Source organism: Schistocerca americana, chromosome 5 (assembly GCF_021461395.2).
Source record: "Schistocerca americana isolate TAMUIC-IGC-003095 chromosome 5, iqSchAmer2.1, whole genome shotgun sequence".
Lineage (NCBI taxonomy): Eukaryota > Metazoa > Arthropoda > Insecta > Orthoptera > Acrididae > Schistocerca > Schistocerca americana.
The window spans coordinates 333,393,245-333,416,673 of NC_060123.1; the positions used below are offsets into that span (position 1 = coordinate 333,393,245).

General features: G+C 39.3%; 1 protein-coding gene across 1 annotated transcript in view; it reads right to left on the reverse strand.

The window, feature by feature from the left end:
* Positions 1–208: 208 nt before the first annotated feature.
* LOC124616351 (probable cytochrome P450 6a14) overlaps positions 209–23,429 on the reverse strand; it is a 114,862-nt gene continuing 91,641 nt past the window's right edge. The window contains exons 5-7 of the mRNA XM_047144660.1: positions 18,517–18,747; positions 11,627–11,878; positions 209–378 (exon numbers count right to left, since the gene is read on the reverse strand). Coding sequence (XP_047000616.1) covers positions 209–378; positions 11,627–11,878; positions 18,517–18,747 — 653 coding nt within the window. The remainder of the gene's footprint in view (positions 379–11,626; positions 11,879–18,516; positions 18,748–23,429) is intronic.

The following is a 23,429-nucleotide window of genomic DNA, read 5'->3' on the forward strand; positions in this document are numbered from 1 at the left end:
TATTGTCTTTATAAAATGTGTGTAATATGTCCTTTGTGGAGATTTATAGAGTGTTAAAACACGAAATGAGAAAAAATAGCTTATAACACAAAAAGCAACAGCACTTTTAAAAAAGCAGTCTTCAGAGGCAGTAAAATAAATATTTTGCAAAAAAATATTTTTCTGTGTATTTGCAAACATTGAATTATGTATACAATTACTTTTACATTTATTTTCCCCTAGAAGTGTAGCGCAGCCATATTCCTGAGACAGGATTCAGAAGGAGAGAACGTTTAGTCCACTCCAATTTCCGAACAGTACGATCACAGGGTTCGACACTGTAGTGACTGAGCAAACTGGCTAGGCCCATTTTCGTCTGCATGAGGCCAAACCGCATACCTGAAAAAATATATAAACAGTATGTTAGCCGCTTATGTCTCAGTTAGCGTAACGTTCGCAGCATCCATCGCAGTCTTTCCGTCCCTCACACTGTTTTTTCCCCTTTAACATTCCGACACACACACGCACTATTCTATACTGGATTTTAGACTGAAAAGCCATTTGAAGCCTGAAATGGGACTAAATTTATAAAAATTGTGCAATTTTTTCCATCTTTGCGTTTAAAATCCCGGAAGAGGCAGTAACATTTTTACGCAGCAAACCTAACTGTGGTGTGTGAGAAAAACAAATGCTGTACCTTTATAATTTTTCCTCCTCTTCCTCATCCACGAATGATGTGCTGGGAGGACAGTACTTTTCAGTAAACGCTGTTGTCTACGGTGTAATTACATTCATTATGCGAAATATAATTGTGAGTAGGTATTGTGAAGACTAGGAATAGTAAGCGTAAACCTTTCGGTAATACACATCGCCTTTCTCGTGCCTGGAGTCTCTTGGATATTTCCTCAAAAACCAAGTAAATAAATGAAAGTGAAAGGAAACAGAATGCGGTGCACACAGACACCAGTAAGGAAGAGTTGGGAAAATGGTCACTGTAAAGAGCAACCTTCATGACACACGAATTGCTTTCATGATATTAGGTTGGTGCGTAAGTTGGTAGGACTTTTGTTTTGCATGGTGGTATAGCGGTTGCTATGAGTTTATTTGTTGATTGTCATTTTTTTTATTTGCAGTTCACTGTTGCTATCTTAGTTTACATATTGTGATATTGTCATTTGTAGATAGTGAGTACAGCTGTGAACGCTAGAAAATGAAGTGCTAAGTTGAGAAATCGGAACATTTCAGACGTATTCTCCTGTTTGAGTTCAACAGAGGAGTGACAACAGTGGAGGCAGCCAGAAACATTTGTGGTTTGTTTGGGTATAATACCATTGCACAGAGCACGCCAGGAAAATGGTTTTTCATTTTAAGGAGAATCATTTTAACGTTAGGAAGACTTGTGGTTTGACGAAGGTCGTTTAATCGCATTAGTGCACGATATCCACATCAGTGTACTCTGGAAATGGCAAATGCGATGAAATGTGATCATTCAAACATCGTGCGACATTTGCGTGCATTGGGGAGAATACAAAAATCGAGTGTATGGGTACTGCATACTCTAAGCCAAAATCAAAAAAATCAGCGGGTATATGTACATGTGCACCTCAGCATATTCGTCGTCAACTGGCTCCTGAATAATACCGACTATTCCTATCTTGTATCGTCACCGGTAACGAGAAATGTTGTTTTTATGGTACATAAAGAAAAGAAAGGAGTGGTTGAGCCCGAACAAAGCAGCAACTCCCCGAGCAAAGACATTCGCGCATCCACAAAAGTTAATGTTACACATCTGGTGGAACAGCGACGGTGTTGTGGACTACGAATTGCTTCCCCGAGGTGTAACCATCAATGCTCACACTTATTGTCAACAACTGAGACGTCTTGCAGACGTACTCCAAGAACAATGACCAGGAAAAATAGCGTTAATTGATGCTACTCCACGATAACGCCCGCCCACAATCTGCAAGACAAACAAAAAAAACAAAAACAAAAAATCGTTGAACGCTGTACAGGAGGAGTGTTGGGAAATCATTGCACATCCGGCATATTCACCTGATCTTGCGCCTTCATATCTTTACCTTTCCCGCCCTCTGTCGAATAACCTTCAAGGAAGCCCAGCGTTGGAGGAATGTTATAAATAGTGAAGGAGAATATATTATTGACAATTAAAGTCTGGCTCTGAGCACTATGGGACTTAACATCTGTGGTCATCAGTCCCATAGAACTTAGAACTACTTAAACCTAACTAACCTAAGGACATCACACATATCCATGCCCGAGTCAGGATTCGAACCTGCGACCGTAGCAGTCGCGCAGTTCCGGACTGAGCGCCTAGAACCACGAGACCACCGCGGCCGGCCAACTAAAGTCTCTCTTATGTTAAAACCTACGGGAAAACGCTTCGAATTTATGCACCAACCCAATAAATAAATCGTTTTTTTTTTTTTATAAAATGAGTGAGGATGGACGGTTCTTGTTTAGATGGCGCACTCCCAGATTGGTTTGCGAAGTTCTGTAATCCTTGCCATCTACCTTCTTCACTTCAAAATAACTACAGCATTATACACTGATCTGCCAGAACGTTACGGCCACCTACCTAATCGCCGATATCTCCACCTTTGACACGAATGACAGAGGCAACGCATCGTGGCATGGAAGCAATGAGGTCTGGTAGGTCGCTGGAGAGAGCTGGCATCACATCTGCACACAAGTCGTCTAATTCCCGTAAATTCCAGTGAGGGGGGCGATGAGCTCTGACGCCACGCTCAATCACATCCCCGATGTGTTCGATTTGCTTCAGGTCTGGCAAGTGAGTGGCCTAGCACATCAATTTTAACTCTCAACTGCGTTCCTCGAACCACTCCATCACACATCTGGCCTTGTGATGTGGCGCATGATCTTGTTGAAAAATGCTACTGCCGTCGGGAAACATGATGGTCTTGAAGGGGTGTTAGTGATTATAGCCTCTAATACTCTATAATTGGTACCATATTGTTTAAAACTTCATCAACAACCTTTTCCAAATCTATTAATATGTTGTATGCTTCCTTCTCATTCATAAATATGTCACTTGTTACTAGCTGCAGTTCTGTAATTGATTCCCAGTGAACTAATCTGAAACCTGACGGGCCTGTCCTAATCTGCTTCCCACTGTCTCTGCCATTCCTCGTTCAAGTACTTCATTACTAGAATATTTTGAGGCGTGTTACGCTATGCTTATTATGTGGTACGTTTCCTATCCGTCTACTCTTCTTTTCTTCTGAAACGAAATAATTTTTTGAAAATCATATGGAATTTCTCTCGTTTTAGAAATTTAAAATTCATTATACATGTTACTCCACATTTCGACATGATGTCCATAAGAGACCCATCAAAATTTAATCAACACCTTTAGTACCTACTTTGTGGAGGGGAATGAGCGGTTTTTTCGATTAGAGGCAGAAAGGGCGTCAGTATAAAGGGGTGCATGGCAAACACAGGAAGGTAGGCTTACAACAGTCGGTATTGTAACTGTAAACTGTCGTAGCTGAGTTGGGAAAAAAACCAGAGCTCCAAGCACTAATAGAAAGCACTAAAGCTCAAATCGTTATAGGTACAGAAAGCTGGCTTAAGCCAGAAATAAGTTCCGTCGAAATTTTTACAAAGAGCCTAACCGTGTTCAGAAACTACAGAATAAATACAGTTGATCAGTTTGTGGTGTAGCGTTTATCGCAGTCTGAAGCAGTTTATCTTGTAGTGACATTGGAATAGATAGTTCCTGTGAATTACTATGGATATAGGTGTACTTCAAAAGAGGAATAAATTAATATAAAAAATTGGTTCATTTTACCGACCTCCAATTCAGGTAATACGGTCGTTGAACAGTTCAAAGAAAGCTAGGGTCTGATTTCAAATACATACCCTACTCATGCCATTATAGTTGGTGGCGACTTAGAGCTACCGTCGATGTATTGGCGAAAATAATGTTTAAAGTCAGTGGTAGGCATAACACATCATCCGAAACCGTACTTGCGCTCTCAGAAAATAATTTTTAACTGTTAGTTCTGGAGTCCACCCAGAGGGTAAATGGTTGCAAAAATATTCTTCACCTCTTAGCAACAAATAATTCTCAACTAATGGGGTATGTATTCACAAGTACAAGGCCGTTTAACAAGACTGAATACTATAACATCCAAACTCACCAAAAATAAAAGCAAAATACATTTATTTTAAAAAAATAGATAACAACTGGCTTGACGTTAGGAGGCAGTCTCCACTCCTTCCAATCTAACAACGTAAGCGTGGACTTGTTGTGGTTTGAATTGAAAGAAACAGTATCGACGGCAGCTGAGAGACATCTGTGTACCACATAAGCTAATAACAGATGGTACCGATTCCCCATGGCACACAAAACATGTCAGAGCACTGTTGCAGAAGCAACGAAAACAGCATGCCAGTTTTAAAAGAACACAAAACCCCGAAGATTGGCGATGTTTTACAGAAGCTCAAAATTTAGAGCGAACTTCAATGCGAGGTACTTTTAATAGTTTCTATAACGGAACTCTGTCTCTAAATTTGGCAGACCAACCTCATTAGTGATAAGGCGCAATCAGGACCTTCGCTGCGCTATAAAAATAGGAATGTTATTGATGACGGCGCCACTAAAGCAGGGTTACTAAACAGTTTTCTCAAATTCTTTCATCAAAGAAGACGAAGTAAATATTCCAGAATTCGAATCAAGAACAATTGGCACCATGAGTAACTTACAAGGAGATATCCTAGGTGTAGCGAAGCAGCTTAAAACAGTACCGGTCAAGATTTATACGAATAAGGTTCCTTTCAGAGTATGTTGATACAATAGATCCTTATTTAGCAATCGAGTACAACAGCTTTCTCGACGAAAGATCCGTACCTAAAGACTGGAAAGTTGCACGAGTCACAAAAACACCCACCAAAGGAAATAGGAGTAATCCGCTGACTTACAGGCATATATCGTTAAAGCCGATTTGCAAAAGGACTTTGAACGTATACTGCGTTCGAACATTATGTTTTAACTCGAAGGAAACGATATATTGACAAACAGTGAAAACGGATTCAGAAATGTCGTTCTTGTGAAACACAATAAGCACTTTATTCTGACAAAGTAATGAGTGCTATCGACAGAGGATGCCGAATTGATTCCATATTTTTAGATTTACAGAAGGCTTTTGATACCGTGCAATTGTGAAAATGTGGTTGCCAGTTGTATGAATGTTACTTATATGGTATTCTGTAAATACAATGCCATAAACAGGCAACAACACATACATGAGGTACATGAATAATGTGACAGTAGTAATTATATTAATATAGTGTGGCACACCACTTTTAAAAAAAATCAATTTTAGAGTTGCAGTAATATGTGACTGGGCAGGCAGCCATATTATGATGTAACACTTTGTTTGGATTATTATAAACAAAGGTCTTAAGCACAACATAGAACTGTATCTTAATGGCAATAGCCTTAAAAGCCGTATTGCATCCACTGAGCTTGCATGTGATTCTGCAAAATTAAATCCCAGTGAAACCAATGCAATAGCCTTCAAAACCAATAAAATAATCACAAGACACCTAAAAAGTACTTCACACCAGAACAGTGACCAAAAGACACTGAATTGTATCAACTCCAAACTTTTTAACTGTAAAGCTCTAATAGTGAAGACAGAAGAAGGTAACTGTGCATTTATAATGTATGAAAATGAATATGTTGACAAAACCATGGAATTTTTCAGTAGTAATAACATAATCGAATTAGGCTTTGATCCCACTTCTAAATTTTAAGCCAAGCTTAAGAAAACTCTTAAGAAATGTAATTTCCTCCTAAGTAAGTGGGAAGTGCATTACTGCATTTCTCATAAACCCCATTGCCCCTCACATTTAATCACAGCCTAAGATACTTAAAAAGCATTGTCCAATCAGGCCTATTGTTAACTCTAGGAACAGCCCTTCATATAGATTAAATTACAGACTGCTAGCTCTTCTAAATACCCATTATACATTTGAAACCAACTACTCCATTAGGAACACATATGAGCTCATTGACAAAATTAAAAATGTGCACATTCCACCAACAACCAGATTTGCATCGCTCGACATTGTAAATCTCTATATTAACATCCCTATACAGGACACCATAAATATAATCAAGAACAATCTGCTTAGACATAGGAAACTGAGTATGGCAGAAATCTATGAGCTCATTGAGTTACTAACATTGGTGCTGTCATACAATTACTTCAGGTTTAATAACAATATTTACAAACAGAATGATGGGTTGGCAATGGGTAGCAGCCTAGCTGGGAAGTTAGCAGACATTTACATTAAGCACTTAGAGCGCACATTTTTCAAAACTAACAATCACATCAGCAGCAAAATAATCTACTATAAAAGGTATGTAGATGGTACAATCATTCTTTTTGATGACACTAATGAAGAAATTGAAATACTAGCGACCAAGCTGAGCAGCATGCACAATAACATCAAATTCACTGTTGAACATGAATCCAATAACACCATCAGTTCCTTATATTTAAAAATTTTAAGCAAAAACCGGAAACATTACTTTGAAATTTACAGAAAGCAAACAGCCACAGATGTGTGCATCAAAAGCTCATCTTGCCGTCCAGACCAACATAAGATGGCATACTTCAGATCCATGATTAATCTCCTGCATAAAATTCTACTGGAACCAGTTGAACAACATAAAGAAAACAATATGATCAAAGCCATAGCTCTAAATAATGGATATAACCCTCACATGATTGATAAATTATCAGAAAAAATCCAAAAAACAGCAGACAACAAAGCTCCACACCAGACACCTATGCAGTCAACACAAAAGTCTGTAGAAAGCAGCAGAAAATATGTCACACTTCCTTTTCTAGGGAGCATAACTCATAAAATAAGTAATCTTTTCAAAAACAGAAACATAAATATAAGCTTCCACACAAACCATAAACTTCAGCAGCTAATCATTCATAACATAAATAATAACAACCCCCCATACAAAAGATCAGGTATACATAAACTCAGATGCCAAAATTTCCCCCTCCTTCTATATTGGATAGACTGGGAGAAACTTTGAGATTCGATTCAAAGAACATTTAGATACGCTTGAACACTCCTTCAAAATCTGCATTTGCAATGCACACAACCCTCAGTAAACATGGATTAAAAACATTGAAGACCACATCCAAATATTGCATCATGCTGAGAAAGGAAGCCTCATGAATCTGCTTGAAGAGATAGAAATATATACACATAAAAGCAAATCACCACATCATATTCTCAATGAACAGACAGAGCTAGCCAATGCAACCTTTCTACAAAATTTCACTCACCTATTATCCAGTTTAAAACATAAATAAACACTGCTCCTTTTAACAATAACATACAATCAATAATCCAAGCAAAGTATTGCATCATAATATGGCTGCCTGCTCAGTCACACTTTACTGCAACTGTAAAATTGATTTAAAAAAACTGGGGTGCCATACTATCTTAATATAATTACTACTGTCACATTATTAATGTATCTCATGTATATGTTGTTGAGTGTTTGTGGCATTGTATGTACACAATATCATATAAGTAACATTCATACTAATGGCCACCACATTTTCCCAATTCATTTGTAATTAATGCTCACTGAATATGGTATGCTCACTATGTAACACTTATTCTTTGTAATATAAATACTTGTAATACCACCATGATTCTTTGGGAAAAACATTCACTGTCAAATTTAAGCAATGTGTATATTATAATACAAGAACTTCTTTGGCACTGCTTTACACCAAAATATAGCTACCTGCTTAGTCACACTTTATTGCAACTATACTTGATTCAAAACTTCAGTGTGCCATATGATTTTAATATAATTGTTACTGTAATATTATTCATTTTATCTCACCCCTATGCTGCTCCCTGTATACAGCACAGTATTTACATAATACTATATAAGTAGAATTCACACAAGCTGGTTGCTACATTTGTCAACTTTATCTGTAACATTATATGCTCATAATGTGAGGTTTATCTTTATTTTTTTAATTTTCATTATGTCTATTTTCTAAAAACAGTCATACTGTGAAATCAAAGCAATCTGTGTAGTGTAATATCTCTGAGAGAGGACGTCTCTGACACTTATATTTGTAAGTCTGCAATCTGTGTCAACTTCACATGTGGCAAATACTTTCTGATGTGTGTGTGTGTGTGTGTGTGTGTGTGTGTGTGTGTGTGTGTGTGTGTGTGCGCAGTGCTTCGCACAATATGGTGATGTGCAGATTATATAAGTGCTGAATATATTTTGGAATATTTGAAAAATACAATCCAGCAATTTTGCAACAAAATCGCGCGGAATTTTCGGTGTAAGTACCATAACCACTTAACCTCACATATTTATTTTGTATTTCATTGTTTGGAGGTTAGTTACGTTCACATAGGGCGCTTCTACCACTGTTTTCTACCGTAGGGCACCAAACACACCAAGAATATTTCGCCACAGTGGAAGAATAAAAATCGAAAACTGACCATTATGTAAAGTGTATCTTTTTAATCGTGTGAACAGCTGTCTGATGATGAACTTGTCAGTTCGAAACTGGTTACGGCGCTACTTACTTAAATAAGTAGCAGTATTAATAGTGGCTGGTTGCTATCTTCTTCTTTTGTAAGAATCAACCTACATTAACTGTAAATTCAACTAAATACTTAGGGACTACAATCACGAATTGTTTAAATTGGAACGATTACATAGATAATGTCGTTGGAAAAGCGTACAAGGATTGCGGTGTATTGGCAGAACACTTAGAAAATGCAACAGATCGACTAAAGTGACTGCTTACAATACGCTTGTCCGCCCTCTTCTGGAGTATTGCTGTGCGGCGTCGAATCGGCATCAGATAGTACTAACGAAAACATCGAAAAAATCCAAAGAATGGCAGCTCTTTTTGTATTACCGTGAAAGAGATGAGAGAGGCCACGGATCGGATATGCGAATCGGGGCGGCAATCAGTAAAACAAAGGCATTTTTAGTTGCAGCTGGATGTTCTCATGAAGCTTCAATCACCAACTTTCTCCTCAGAGAGTGAAAATATTTTGTTGGCTCTCACCTAAACAGAGATAAACGATTACATAGATAATGTCGTTGGAAAAGCGTACAAGGATTGCGGTGTATTGGCAGAACACTTAGAAAATGCAACAGATCGACTAAAGTGACTGCTTACAATACGCTTGTCCGCCCTCTTCTGGAGTATTGCTGTGCGGCGTCGAATCGGCATCAGATAGTACTAACGAAAACATCGAAAAAATCCAAAGAATGGCAGCTCTTTTTGTATTACCGTGAAAGAGATGAGAGAGGCCACGGATCGGATATGCGAATCGGGGCGGCAATCAGTAAAACAAAGGCATTTTTAGTTGCAGCTGGATGTTCTCATGAAGCTTCAATCACCAACTTTCTCCTCAGAGAGTGAAAATATTTTGTTGGCTCTCACCTAAACAGAGATAAACGATAATCATAATAAAATATACGAAATCACAGATCACACGTAAAGATTTAAGTGTTCGTGTTTCTCACACACTGTTCTAGAGTGGAACGGTAGGGAAATAGCTTGAAAGTGGTTCGATGAACCCTCTGCCAGGAACTTAATTGTGAAATGTAGAGTAATCATGTATATGTAGATGTACTGAATTCGTGCAAAGCTTTCTAGAAATTTAGAGGCTAGGACTGAACCTCCACTACCACAGTCTTATACCAAGTCCTCAAGACAACTATGGAGTTTCACCAAGTGTTGTTCCCATCTTCTTGCCTGCTATTACACAGTTACCTTTCTTATCTCCACTTATTATTGTCCTTGTTCTGTGCTCTTTAAAATGATTGTTTTAATACTACATGAACAGTGTCTATCTTGTCTTGTTCATGTTGGTTCTCTGACTATGACACAAGTCTTCCCTCCATTTTTACCTATCTTTTCTACGATTAGTGAATCCGTTGCATTAGAAAAAAGAAACAGGATTTTGGATCAATGAAACTAAATGAGATATGGAAATTGTAAAGAAGTTACATTTTTCTTTATTTAGCGCTTTCCTCGTACAATCTACAGCCGTGAGAATGGGAGGGTTCTTCGAGTTTTCCTGAGTTTGCCTCTGTTTTCTCTCTCAATTGCAGCGCCTCTTCCAGCATCCTGCTTGACCGATCTCTTCTCCGGTTACCTCTTCCATTAAAGGTGGAAAACAAATTATCTATATTCAAAGTACATGTCTAGGGCACTCAATCATTGCTCTTGGATAATCTTCCCCTGATGCTTTGTGCTTTTCTTTACTTTCTTCCAAATACCTTCGTCTTGATTTCTGTATTCTAAGTGGATCTCGTTTCTGGTACTTGGATCTGACTTTTGTTCGTTCACTTACACTGCAAGATTAGCAGTCATAAGTCAATTCCATATATAGATATGTCAATACAGAATTATTTTTGTCGCCACTGATATCTCCCTTGTTAATATTCTGTCTGATTGTACTGAATAGACAACCGACTTCTTCAACGATTTTCACCATTGCTTCCTTCCTGTACCGATTCAAGATGTTAAATAATTGTAATTATTTATATCTGTCTATGTACGCCAACTGAAATCCATCCATTGAAGTATTACCATTCAGCACCGTTTCTTCTACTCTTCACTTCCCCCACTCACACCCGGTGCTGTATTGAGGTTGTTCAAATGGCTCTAGCAGTATGTGACTTAACATCTGAGGCCATCAGTCCCCTAGATTTAGATCTACTTAAACCTAACTAACCTAAGGACTTCACACGCATCCATGCCCGAGACAGGATTCTAACCTGCGACCGTAGCAGCAGCGCGGATCCGGACTGAAACGCCTAGAACTGCTCGGCCACAGCGGCCGGCAGCTGCATTGAGGTTTTCTTCGCTCTGATAACTGGCATTACGTTACTTGCAAATGTTAAACTGAACAGCTTAACCGTCACATCAACAGTTCAATGGTCACATCAAATAGTTTCCTGTAGATGGTTTCTTTACTTGAATGCTACATATCTGCTTTACTCATTCGAGGCATGTTACAAAAAATAACAGTACAACTGTTTTAAGAGCAAAGCAACACATGTAAGAGGTCACTCATTGAAAAAAAGAGTAATTTGGAAAAAAGAAAAGAAACAAAACCATGAGAGGGGTACGTGGAAATGGAAATGGGAACATGAGAAAACAAGAGAACGTTCATACGTAATAAATGGTTAGATACAGAACGAGTTAATTAAGTACTGGAAATAAATAAGCGTGGAAGACTCGCACGGAAAATACTACCAGACTAACAGACAATTTCGTGCCAAGTAAGCTAAGACACTCATAAACAGTTTTTTTTTTTTTTTTTTACTGGAAACAGCTGTAGAGAGGACAATATTATGGACGCATAAATATTACAATACGTATCACAATCGAGAATGTTTGGCGTAAAAGGCATGAACAAAAAAGAAGGAAACATCTTTTAGTGACTATGGTTAGTGCTTGTCGAAGACCTACACGCCACCAGTAATGTTCTGGCAAAACGATGCAGAAAGCACGTTTATTATTACGTGGTACGTGTAATGATGGTGTTAGCATTCAAGACAGCCACGTACCAATGCAAACCCGTGGTCCATCGCCGAAAGGCAGGTACGCAAAAGGGTGCCTCTTGCTCTTCTCCTCTTCTGAGAAGCGTTCCGGGTCGAATCGCTGGGGATCAGGATAGTGCTGTGGATCATTGTGAACGGCCATCACTGGTATCAGAACCATGGTGCCCTTTTCCAGCACCCACTGCCTGTCTGGCACAGTGTACTCCTGTGTCACAGCCCGGTTCAGCATCGGCAGAGGCGGATACTTGCGAAGAGTTTCTGAAAATAAAACACCAAAATATGAGTACGTTACGGGAATTCTTGCCTTCGCGGTAATTGCCTTCCCTATTATTTTACCGCTGCAGATTTTGCATCTCCACCACCGACTGATTCTTAGCAACATACAACGTTACCTTTCAACGGCTTCTCTGTATCGAGGGATGTGGCACAATATCACAACAGTCGTACCTGCTTCCTATCTCGTACCTCCATTACTAAGACATTTTCAAATGCTTGCAGTAAATATTGATTAACAATTCTGAAAACATGGAAGGAATTTTTGCACTGCTTAAGTCTGGAGATGGCCAATTTATTCATAGTTCGACCAACCCCATTAAGGATTTGAGTTGTTGAGCTAAATTACTTCAAGCAACAGTATTTATTTATTTATTTATTTACACGTCAAGTTCCGTAGGACCAAATTGAGAAGGAAATCTCCAAGGTCATGGAACGAGTCAGTACATGAAATTAAAACATAAAAGTAATAACAGATAAAAATAAATGTTTATGCACACGAACAAAGTTAGTCCATAAGTTTAAGTAAACGCAATCAACAATACAATAAGAATCAGCTTAATTTTTCAAGGAACTCTACGACAGAATAGAAGGAGTGACCCATGAGGAAACTCTTCAGTTTCGATTTGAAAGCGCATGGATTACTGCAAAGATTTTTTAATTCGAGTGGTAGCTTATTGAAAATGGATGCAGCAGTATACTGCACACCTATTTGCACAAGACTTAAGGAAGTCCGATAAAAATGCAGGTTTGATATCTGCCGAGTGTTAACCGAGTGAAAGCTGTTTTTTCTTGGGAATAAGCTAATTTTGTTAACAAGAAATGACAGTAAGAAATATATCTATTGACAGATCAATCTCAAAATACCCAGACTCGTGAACAGAGGTCGACAAGAGGTTCGTGAACTTACACCACTTATTGGCCGAACCGCCCGTTTCCGAGCCAAAAATATCCTTATAGAACGGGAAGAGTTACCCCAAAATATAATACCATACAACGTAAGCGAATCAAAATAAGAAAAGTAGACTAATTTTCGTGTCGAATGATCACTCACTTCTGATACCGTTCGAATAGAAAAAAAGGCAGTATTGAGTCTTTGAATAAGATCCTGAATGTGGGCATTCTACGACAGCTTACTATCTATCTGAACACCTAGAAACTTGAACTGTTCAGTTTCACTAATCATACGCCAATTCGGTGAAATGAAAACGTCAGATTTTATTGAATTGTGTGTTATAAAACGTAAAAACTGAGTCTTACTGTGATTTAGCGTTAGTTTATTTTCTACAAGGTCACGTACTGCACTATTTGAAACCGAGCCAATGTTTCACACAACATCCTTTACTACCAAGCTAGTATCATCAGCAAACAGAAATATTTTAGAGTTACCCATAATACTAGAGGGTACCATTATTACGAATAAGGAACAGGCATGGCCCCAACACTGATCCCTGGGGCACCCCAATCTTGACAGTACCTCACTCAAACCCCCCTTCACAACTGTTATCAACATTGTGAATAATGACATTTTGCTGCCTGTTGCTAAAGTAAGCCAATTGTGAGCTACTCCCTGTATTCCCTAATGGTTCACCTTCTGTAGCAATATTTTGTGATCAACAGAATCAAATGCCTTTGTTAAATCAATAAATATGCCAAGCGTTCGAAACCTTTTGTTTAGCCCATCCAGTACCTCACAGAGAAAAGAGAATATAGCATGTTCAGTTGTTAAACGACTTCTAAAGCCGAACTGGACATTTGATAGCAAATCCTGTGATATGAAATGATCAATTATCCTTACATACACAGATTTTTCAATAACCTTTCTCACTTTTTAATTAAGCGTCTTTACTACTGAGTACTTTCATCGTGCAGGAAACTGACCATTCCTAAAGGAAAAATTACAAATATGGCTAAATACAGGGCTAACATGTACAGCACCATACTTTAATATAAACATGAGAGTCCTTAGTCTTCAGTGATTTAATTATTGACTCAGTCTCCCTCTTGTCTGTATCACAGAGGAGTATTTCAGATATCAATTTCGGAAAGGCATTTGCCACGAGAGTTATATGATTTCCTGTAGAAACTAATTTTTTATTTTCTTCACCAGCAATGCTCAGAAAATGATTGTTAAATTCTGTACATATATCTGATTTATCAGTAACAGAAATATTTTTACTACAAACTGACTTTATATCATGGACCTTGTGCTTCTGACCAGACACTTCCTTCGCAACTGACCACATGGTTTTAATTTTATCCAGTGAATTAGCTATTCTATTTGCTTACCACATACTCTCTGCCTTCCTAATAACATTTTAAGCATCTTACAGTACTGTTAGTAATGGGCTACTGTAGCTTGATTGTGACTATTTCTAACATTTTGATATAATTCCCGCTTTGTTCTACAAGATATCCTTATCCCACTCGACAGCCACCTTGGCTGCCTATTACTGCTAGTACCCCGTTTAGAACGTTCTAATGGAAAGCAACTCTCAAAGAGCATGAGAAATGTGTTAAGGAAAGCATTGTATTAATCATCTATGCTATCGGCACTATAAACATCCTGCTACTATTGTTCCTTGACAAGGGGTAAAAATCTTTCTACTGCTGTTGGATTAACTTTCCCACATAGTTTGTAATTAAATATGACATTGATTAGAGTACATAATCCCTTTAGTGCTAAAATTTGTGCGTCATGGTCTGAGAGGCCATTCACGCTCTTACTAACAGAATGCCCTTCTAGTAATGAAGAATGAATAAAAATATCGTCTATGGCTGTGCTACTGTTACCCTGCACCCTAGTTGGAAAAAACACACAGTCTGCATCAGATCATAAGAATTTAGGAGATCTACCAACATCCTTTTTCTTGCACCATCATATATTAAATTAATATTGAAGTCAACACATATAAGTAATTTCTGGTACTTCCTACAAAGTGAATCAAGAACCCTCTCTAGCTTGAGCAGAAATGCTCTAAAGTCGGAGCTAGGAGACCTATAAACAACAACAATTAGAAGTTTCGTTTCACTAACTTCAACTGCCCCTGCCCAACACTCAAATATCTGTTCAGTGCATTGTCGTGATACATTTTACGTACATAGCCACTCCCCCACCCCACAAGAAACTCCTTGAGAAACAGCTAGCTAATCTGTATCCTGGTAAAGGAAGCCTCTGAATTGCCAAATTATTTAAGTGGTGCTCTGATATACCAATAATTTCAGAGTCAACATCTATAAGCAGTTCACTAACTTTATCTCTAATACCTCTTATATTTTGATGAAATATGCTAATTCCTTCTCTACTAGGAAACATTACATCCTCGGAAGGTGAGCCCTTAGTTAGAGGGACTTCCTTTAAGCAAGTATACCTATCAGCTGACTTCAATCTAAAAAAGGTGCAGCTCTAACACCAACTGCTACAGGAATTTTTCCATGAGTGACCTGACCACCACCACCACCCACTACACTGTTACCTATAAGCTTAGCCAGCCTCCCTTCCCATACCTACTGAGGTGCAGGACATACCTAGTGAAACCCGATCCACTGATAGACCCAACTGGCATCACTGAAATGTGACCCATGCCCTCTGCCATCAGTGCTCTCCCCAGCCCCATGTTAACGCGCCTAACAACCGCATTACGGTGAGGCCGTTCACGACGCTGAAACAGTTGCACGAAATGCACATTAGTGCCACCAGTTTGAGTAACTATCTATATCAGGTCATCACCTACATCATATTCCCCGTCCCTATCAAGACTGTTCCCTGCTCCACCCACTACCACTACCTGCTCCTCCTTCGTAAAATTCTTACGTAACTCCCCTATGCTGTCAGTCACTTGAGCCATCCCTTCACTAGGCTTCACAATGCTGGTGACCTGGTACTCACTCCCCAACACTTCCTGCAACTGCTGGCCCACACCTCTACCGTGAGAACTAACTAGCACCAGAACCTTCTTCTTTCTGCTAGACTTTGTAACTAACCTAGTCCTCCTAATTGGTGAGGACTGCTGCATGTTCCCTACATCTAGAGCTACACAAGGCTGCACTCCACTCAGCTCTGACAGTTGGTCAAATCTATTGCATATACGCAAAGTAAAACTGTCTGAATACCTCCTCTTCCTAGCTGCCTTCTTGCCAACTGCCAGTATTCTGACTCTATTGAAAATAATTATGTGATGTTAAACGCCTTTCCCTTCTTAAAGCACAAGCACGTAAGTTACAGATTTCGGCCCACAATAAAATCATTGCGCAACAACAGTGGTGCATTGTCATACACTGATGACCCAAAGAAACTGGTACACCTGCCTAATATCGTATAGGACCCCAGCGACCATGCAGAAGTCCCGCAACACGACGTGGCATGGACTCGACTATTGTCTGAAATAGTGCTGGAGGGAATTCATGAATTCTGGGGTGGGAGGGGTGGAGATTTCTTTTGAACAGCACGTTGCAAGGCATCCCAGATATGCTTAATGTTCATGTCTGGGGAGTTTAGTGGCCAGCAGAAGTGTTTAAACTCAGAAGAGTGTTCCTGGCGTCACTTTGTAGCAATTCTGGACGTATGGGGTGTCGCATTGTCCCGCTGGAATTGCCCAAGTCAGTCAGAATGCGCAATGGACATGAACGGATGCAGGTGATTAGACAGGATGCTTACGTACGTGTCACCTGTCAGAGTCGTATCTGAACGTATCAGGAGTCCCATATCATTCCAGATGCACACGCCCCACACCATTACAGAGCCTCCACCAGCTTGAAGAATCCCCTGCTGACATGCAAGGTCCATCTATTCATGAGGTTGTCTCCATGATCGTATACGTCCATCCGCTCGATACAATTTGAAACGAGTCTTCGACTACGCAACATGCTTCCAGTCATCAACAGTTAAATGTCGGTGTTGACTTGCCCAGGCGAGGCGCAAAGCGTTGTGTCATGCAGTTATCAAGGGTACACATATGGGCCTTCGGCTCCGAAAGCCCATATCGATGATGTTTTGTTGAGTTGTTCGCACGCTGACACTTGTTGATGGCCCAGCACTGAAATCTGTAGCAGTATGCGGGAGGATTGCACCTCTGTTACGTTGAACGATTCTCTTCAGTCGTCCTTGGTCCCGTTTTAGTAGGATCTTATTCCGGCCGCAGCGATGTCGAAGATTTGATGTTTTGCTGGATATTTACGGTATACTCGTGAAATCAGCAGCAATTTGCGGATGGGTTGCACTTCTGTCATGTTGAATAATCCTCTTCAGTCGTCGTTGGTCCCGTTCTTGCAGGATCTTATTCCGGCCGCAGCGGTGTCGGAGATTTCATGTTTTACCGGATTCCTGATATACACGGTACATTCGTGGAAAGGTCGTACGGAAAAATCCCCACTTCATCACTACCTCGGAGATGGTGTGTCCCATCGTTCGTGCGCCGACTATAACACCACGTTCAAACTCGCTTAAATCTTCATAACCTGCCATTGTAGCAGCAGTAACAACTGCGCCAGACACGTGTTTGTTGCCTTATATTTTCGTTAGAGGCCACAGGGCCGTACTCTGTCCATTTGCATATTTCTGTATTTGAATATGCGTGTCTACAACAGTTTCTTTCGTACTTCAGTGTAGGTATTAGTGACGTAAATCTCCTTATGATTTCTGGTGGCGAATGTATCGCCGTTTCTTCATGTGAAGACAATGACTATAGTAATGATGCATTAACAGACAAACTTCTCGATCAGGCTAATGAAATTATGACACATACATAGGAAAAAGTAATGGTTTTATTCGAACGTCACGCGGAAACTAGTTCCATCGAAATAATGCCGGTGAAACGCTTGCGTAATCTTACTGTACATAAACGAAATAGAAATCCGTCTCAAAAAAAGGTACTAATTATTTCAGAACATCAAATTCAAACGTTTCTTTCAATATCTGGTAGCAATAAGTGAAAATAATGTGCAGTTTATGTGATTATGTAAAAATACATATAGCGTCTGTATTTGAGGTATTTATCCAATGTCACCCTCATTTTTTACTAAATTTCCGGATTTTTGGTTATGCGGATGACTTAGCCCGGATGAACTAGATTCCACAGTACATGAAAACACGCATCGGCGAGTCAGTTTATTTTCATGGGATTGGCGCTCAGTTCGGTCGTCGTTTAAGACAATAGTTTTCAGAAAAAACGGATCAAATTGCTTCTAAACGTAATTAATTTTAAGTACATTTTTGGATATTTCTTTGAACATCGCCTCTATCTTTATACCGTTAGTCACTCGAACTAATGTTTGAAGACCACAATATTGTTGCGAAATTGTGATACAATGTCATTTTTTTCTCATGAAGGCAGTCTCTACATGAGGTTTGCCTACTTTATTCTTAGAAAGGGTAAACAATGAACCTCTCTGCAGACTATTAACGTTCGTTTGTCGTTGATTGGTTTCATCATGAATTCAAATTTCATCTAGAAGGAACAAGACGTCTAAATGAGTACCATACAATACTTTAGGTGTGATACGTTGACGTTTGTTGTTTTGAGAACGTATTGGCTATACTAAAGTGTTACTGGTACAGTAATGTGCAATATTCCCAATTGATCTGGTTCGGACGCTTTGACATAAAACGTAGTAGACTTGCTTACCTGAAACAACTTTGTCGAGGTAAGGCATGTTCATGACATTGTCGTATGTAAGCTGGCCGCCAGATTTTTGCAGTGCCTCGTCGATTTCCTGTTGCAGTTTCTTCTGGATGTCTTGATGGAACGCTAGTTCATGTAACGCCAAGCTCATGGTGGTCGACGACGTTTCGAATCCCGCCAGCAAAAACACCGCACATTGCGCTGTCAGCTGTCCAAGGGTCAGCTTTATGTCCTCTGAAAAAAGAAAAGAAAAAACACACAGTTAGTTCAATTCCCCTCTTTATCTTATTAATTACAGAAAATTGGAGACATTTACAAATATACTTTGTTATACAGTAGTTATACAATAATGGGTAACGAAAATAACGCGGATTTGTAGTAAGAGGAATAGTTTCTTCTGCAGTCAGAATAATTCTTTTAGAAGTTGTCTCAACATTTAAGTATTCTTTTTTACAAATGAATTTTGTACTCATTTTCTCTAGACAACTTGTGTACGTCAAACGTTTTGGGTCTGTATTGGTCCTTTTTTCTAAATAACACCCTAACCTTGAATTTAATGACAGATATGTAGTGCTCTGAATCTAAACCAGGACTCCTAATAATTTTTACATTGAGTACCTCCATTGCAGAGTGTCTACTTATAGCAACGTGATCGAGGAGTTTTTCACCACAAATCGAATTTCGTGATACCCACGTAGTTTGTTTTCTAGAAAGTTTGTTGAAGAATATATATTTTAATATTATGTTATGCTGCCTGCACAAGTTCAAGAGTCTTTCTCTGTTTACATTGGTTCTTTTATGTCCAGGGAACTTTACTACCATGGAATTGAACCGATGTTCTTTGTCAATTTGTGCATTAAATTCTCCAAGTAGTAATATTGTGTTTCTCGACGGAATGCGATTTACGGTGTTTGACACAATTTGCCAAAAATTTTTCGTTTATTTTCTCTGTGATCTGATTTCCTCATTTGTTGGTGCTTGTGTATTTAAAATATTGTAAACTTCATTTGATGATTTAAATGTTAGTGTGTATAACTTTTCATTAATTGATATAATTCTATTATTGAGTTTAATATGTTTCGTTTAGAATGAAACACGTTCCAAATTGGGGTACATACTTCATAACTCTATTTTCGTAACTTTTATATTAATTTAAAAATTTAAAACGAGAAAACTTCATGAAAAATTCTTAAACGATATAATTTGATCAAAAATAATACCAGGAAAATATAGAGGAGGAACAATATTTATTCTGAGGATTCTGCTCACATATACCGAACTGCAGTTTCAATTCAAAAGACTGCAGTTTCCAGTAAGATTAGCATTTAGCATCAGTATAAGCAAGGCACAAAGACAAAAGTTATGATGTTCTTGTATTAATTTCACAGAATCATGCTTTCCTCTCTGTTAGTTGGATGTAGCTTGCTCTAGGGATGGGAAACCCAAAGAATTTATGTATCTACCCACCAAATAACATGATGACAAATGCAGAACCTAAGCAATTACTGTGATAGATAAGTTAATTAGGAATGAAATATAAAGAAAACAAAGCAAAATTCTCATACACTAAATTAAATACGGCTGTGCTGAGAATGCGACACGGCTGCCAGCCAGTATCGTGTGGCCTTTAGGGTCAGAATGCGAGTTTAGTTTTGTTGTGTTTCGTATTGTGCTGTGTGTGGTGGATAATATAACTGGACAACCTGCCGCATGTCTACATTACCATACGTAGCGCCTGTGCTGCTGGGAAAGGGGCTGGGTGAGATATTTCTACTTCCGAGTTCTTTGCAGGATATTATGAGAAAGTTGATAGCTCCTTTACATCGGTTCTTAAGAGGTCCGCAATATTTGTTAACGTTGGTGAACAGCTGTATTTAATCTGCTTGTTTAATTATAATGTAATCGTAGAAAAATGTGACAGTACATCTGCATGTATGGGACTACTTTCCAATTAACACTTAAATGCTTGCGAGAGGGTGCATCGACTCACCTTCACTCCATTTCTCCTCTGCTCCCGTCTGGGACATCACGCGGGAAAAATAAAGGCTTAAATTTTTCCGTGAGAGCTCTGATTTCTGTTATTTTATTACGATGGTCATTTCTTCCAGTCTAGGTCAGTGATGGTAAAACATTTTCGCATTCGGTAGAGAATGTGGGTGATTGAAGTTTCGTGGAAAGATCTCGCCGCAACGAAAAATACCTCTGTTTTAATAATTGTCAACTCGTTTATGATATCCGTGAGATTCTCTCCCCTGCTTTGTCATAACGCAAAGCGAGATGCCGTTCTTCGAATTTTTTCAGTGTCCTCCGCTAATCCATTCTGGTAAGGATCCCATACTGCACAGCAGTACTCTAGCAGAGGCCTGACAAGTGCAGTGTAGGCATTCTCTTTAATAGACCTGCTGCGTCTTCTAAGCGTTTTGCCAACAAAACGGTTACTGTTCCAATTTAAGTTGTTAGAAAATTGGAATCTCTAGGTATTTAGTTGAAATGGTAACCTTTAGATTTGTGATTTACTGTGTAACCGAAATTCAGTAGATTCCTCTTAGTACTCATTTGGAGACCCTACGCTTTTCGTTACTCAGAGTCAATTGACACTTTTCGAAGTTCTTGTCTAAATCATTTTGCAATTGGTTTTGATCTTCTGATGACTTTTCTAAACGGTAAATGATACCATCATCTGCAAACAAACAATATAAGATGGTTGTTCAAGTGTCTCCTAAATTGTTTATACAGAGTACGAACGGCAAACACTTCCTTTGGAAACGTCAGATATCACCCTCAAATACTACGAACTGCCCCCTTTCGGACAGGGGATCACAAATCCGTCCGCCCAATCGAGACGGTACTCCAAAGGCATGCAATTTTGACTGCGCCTTAATGCTGTTCGTCTGCGAAGATGTGCATAATGAATGATCCATGTGTCTCTCTCTCTCTCTCTGTCTGTGTGTGTGCGTGTGTGTGTGTGTGTGTGTGTGTGTGTGTGTTCCACATTTTTTCCTAAAGAACTGGACCAATTTTCAACCAAACTTGGTACACATATTCCTTACTGTCAGCCAGCAATCCCTGTGACACCGCCTACCTATCATAGTTCAGGAGATACACGTCATACACAATTAGCTGCGTGAAAAATCGCTGCATCATACATGTCGTTTACATTTGTTACTTCTGTGCTGATAACTTTATTCGCAATATATTTCGCTAACAGTAACCGCATAAGCCGCTAAATGCAGCTACAAAATTATATTACATTTATTCTTTAGCACTAAGACAATCCTAGAGTGGAGTCAACTTAAGAGAAACTCTGACACTTGGCGGCGCTTTTGACAGCTTTCAACTGTGAAGCGCAAACGGCTGTAGACGGAATCAGTAGTTGTCTATAGACTTATGAAGAGGTGTTGCCATAGATACGTTTACAAAATCGAGTTGTAGACATGCGAAGCAGCTGCGCACAGAAACGATCCAGGATCTTTGTACGACTGTTTGATGATTTCAAAGGTTTTTACATGAATACATGGAAATGAATTTTTTCCATATTACACTTCATTTTTTGTTTTAGATTCTAATAGAAAATTGGCAAAATGACTACCTGGGCAATGCCGAGTTTGTCAGCTACTTCTTCAATAAAATCAGTGTTTCAATTGAAGTTCACTTTTTATTTCAAGACTGTAATTTTCGATGCCTGTAACAGCTAACTTTAAGCAATCCAGGGCTGTACTGAATTCGGTGGCTGTTCTTCCAGATGAATAAGGCTGAAGCCAACAAAGATAAAAATTCACTTTTTATGGATGACAAACATAAGTAAAGACTGCCACAGCAAGTCGTTTGAGTTTGTAATTTTTTTAAGAAACAAGAACCAATCTCCAGTGATATTGTGAAGCGGTGTCTCACTGTACGTACTTCTCCGCAGGTCTGACTAGAACAAGTAACTGTAAATTAAGACTCGCATTACTAACACGTATCGGAGCCATTGTTAATACAAGGTGTTTAAAAATTCCTCTTGCACACTTCTAGGGCTTTTAGAGGGGAGTGAGTACAATTTTAAATAGGAACCCGCGGCAGAAAATGTACCGCTTCCGCTCTACGACAGTTTCAGTTCAGATGTACAACGTGTCCACATCCGCTGAGGGAAAGAGGGAAGCTTCAGAGCTGCTTGTCGTGGTATGAAATACGGTAGACATGACGACGTGTATTAAATCAGGCGATCAGCTGATGTCACTTAGCGTATGCCTTCCTGCGAGGCCTGTTCAATGCGGAAAACATCGTTCGGTACACGTTTTCGGAATACGGAGACATGTTCCTTGTGTATGGCGAAGCTCGAGGTATCACAAGAGCTGCTAGTCGGCTGTATCACAAACGTTTTCCACAACGTAGCAAGCCATCGCACAAACTTATTGTCGAAGTGACACAGCAGCTCCGAGAAACAGGTACCTTCACCGTCAGCAGGGAGGAATGTGGTGCTCCACGAAAATATCACAGGCCCAACTTCGAAGAAGATGTACTGCATCGCATTGAAGAGAATCCGTCAACTAGTACACGAACAACTGCACGTTCAGTTGGTGTTTGCCACAGTATCGTCTGGGACGTTCTGCGTTAGCATCAATTACATTCGTATCACTTACAAATGGTAAACGTTGTGGGTCCAGCCGATTTTCCACAACGCGTTGCCTACTGCACGTGGTTCCTGCACCGTTGCATCGACATACTCCTGTTTCCACGTCGAGTTCTGTTCACAGATGAATGTAAGTTCACTAGCGACTGTGTTCTGAATTCATGAAACAGCCATGTCTGGGCAGACGAAAACCCTCGTACCGCGTTTGTTTAGGGTTTTCAGCACAGGTTTGGTATTGACGTGTAGGCAGGTACCCTGGACGGCCGTGTGAATGTATCATGCCTGCTTCCGCTCAAGCTAACTG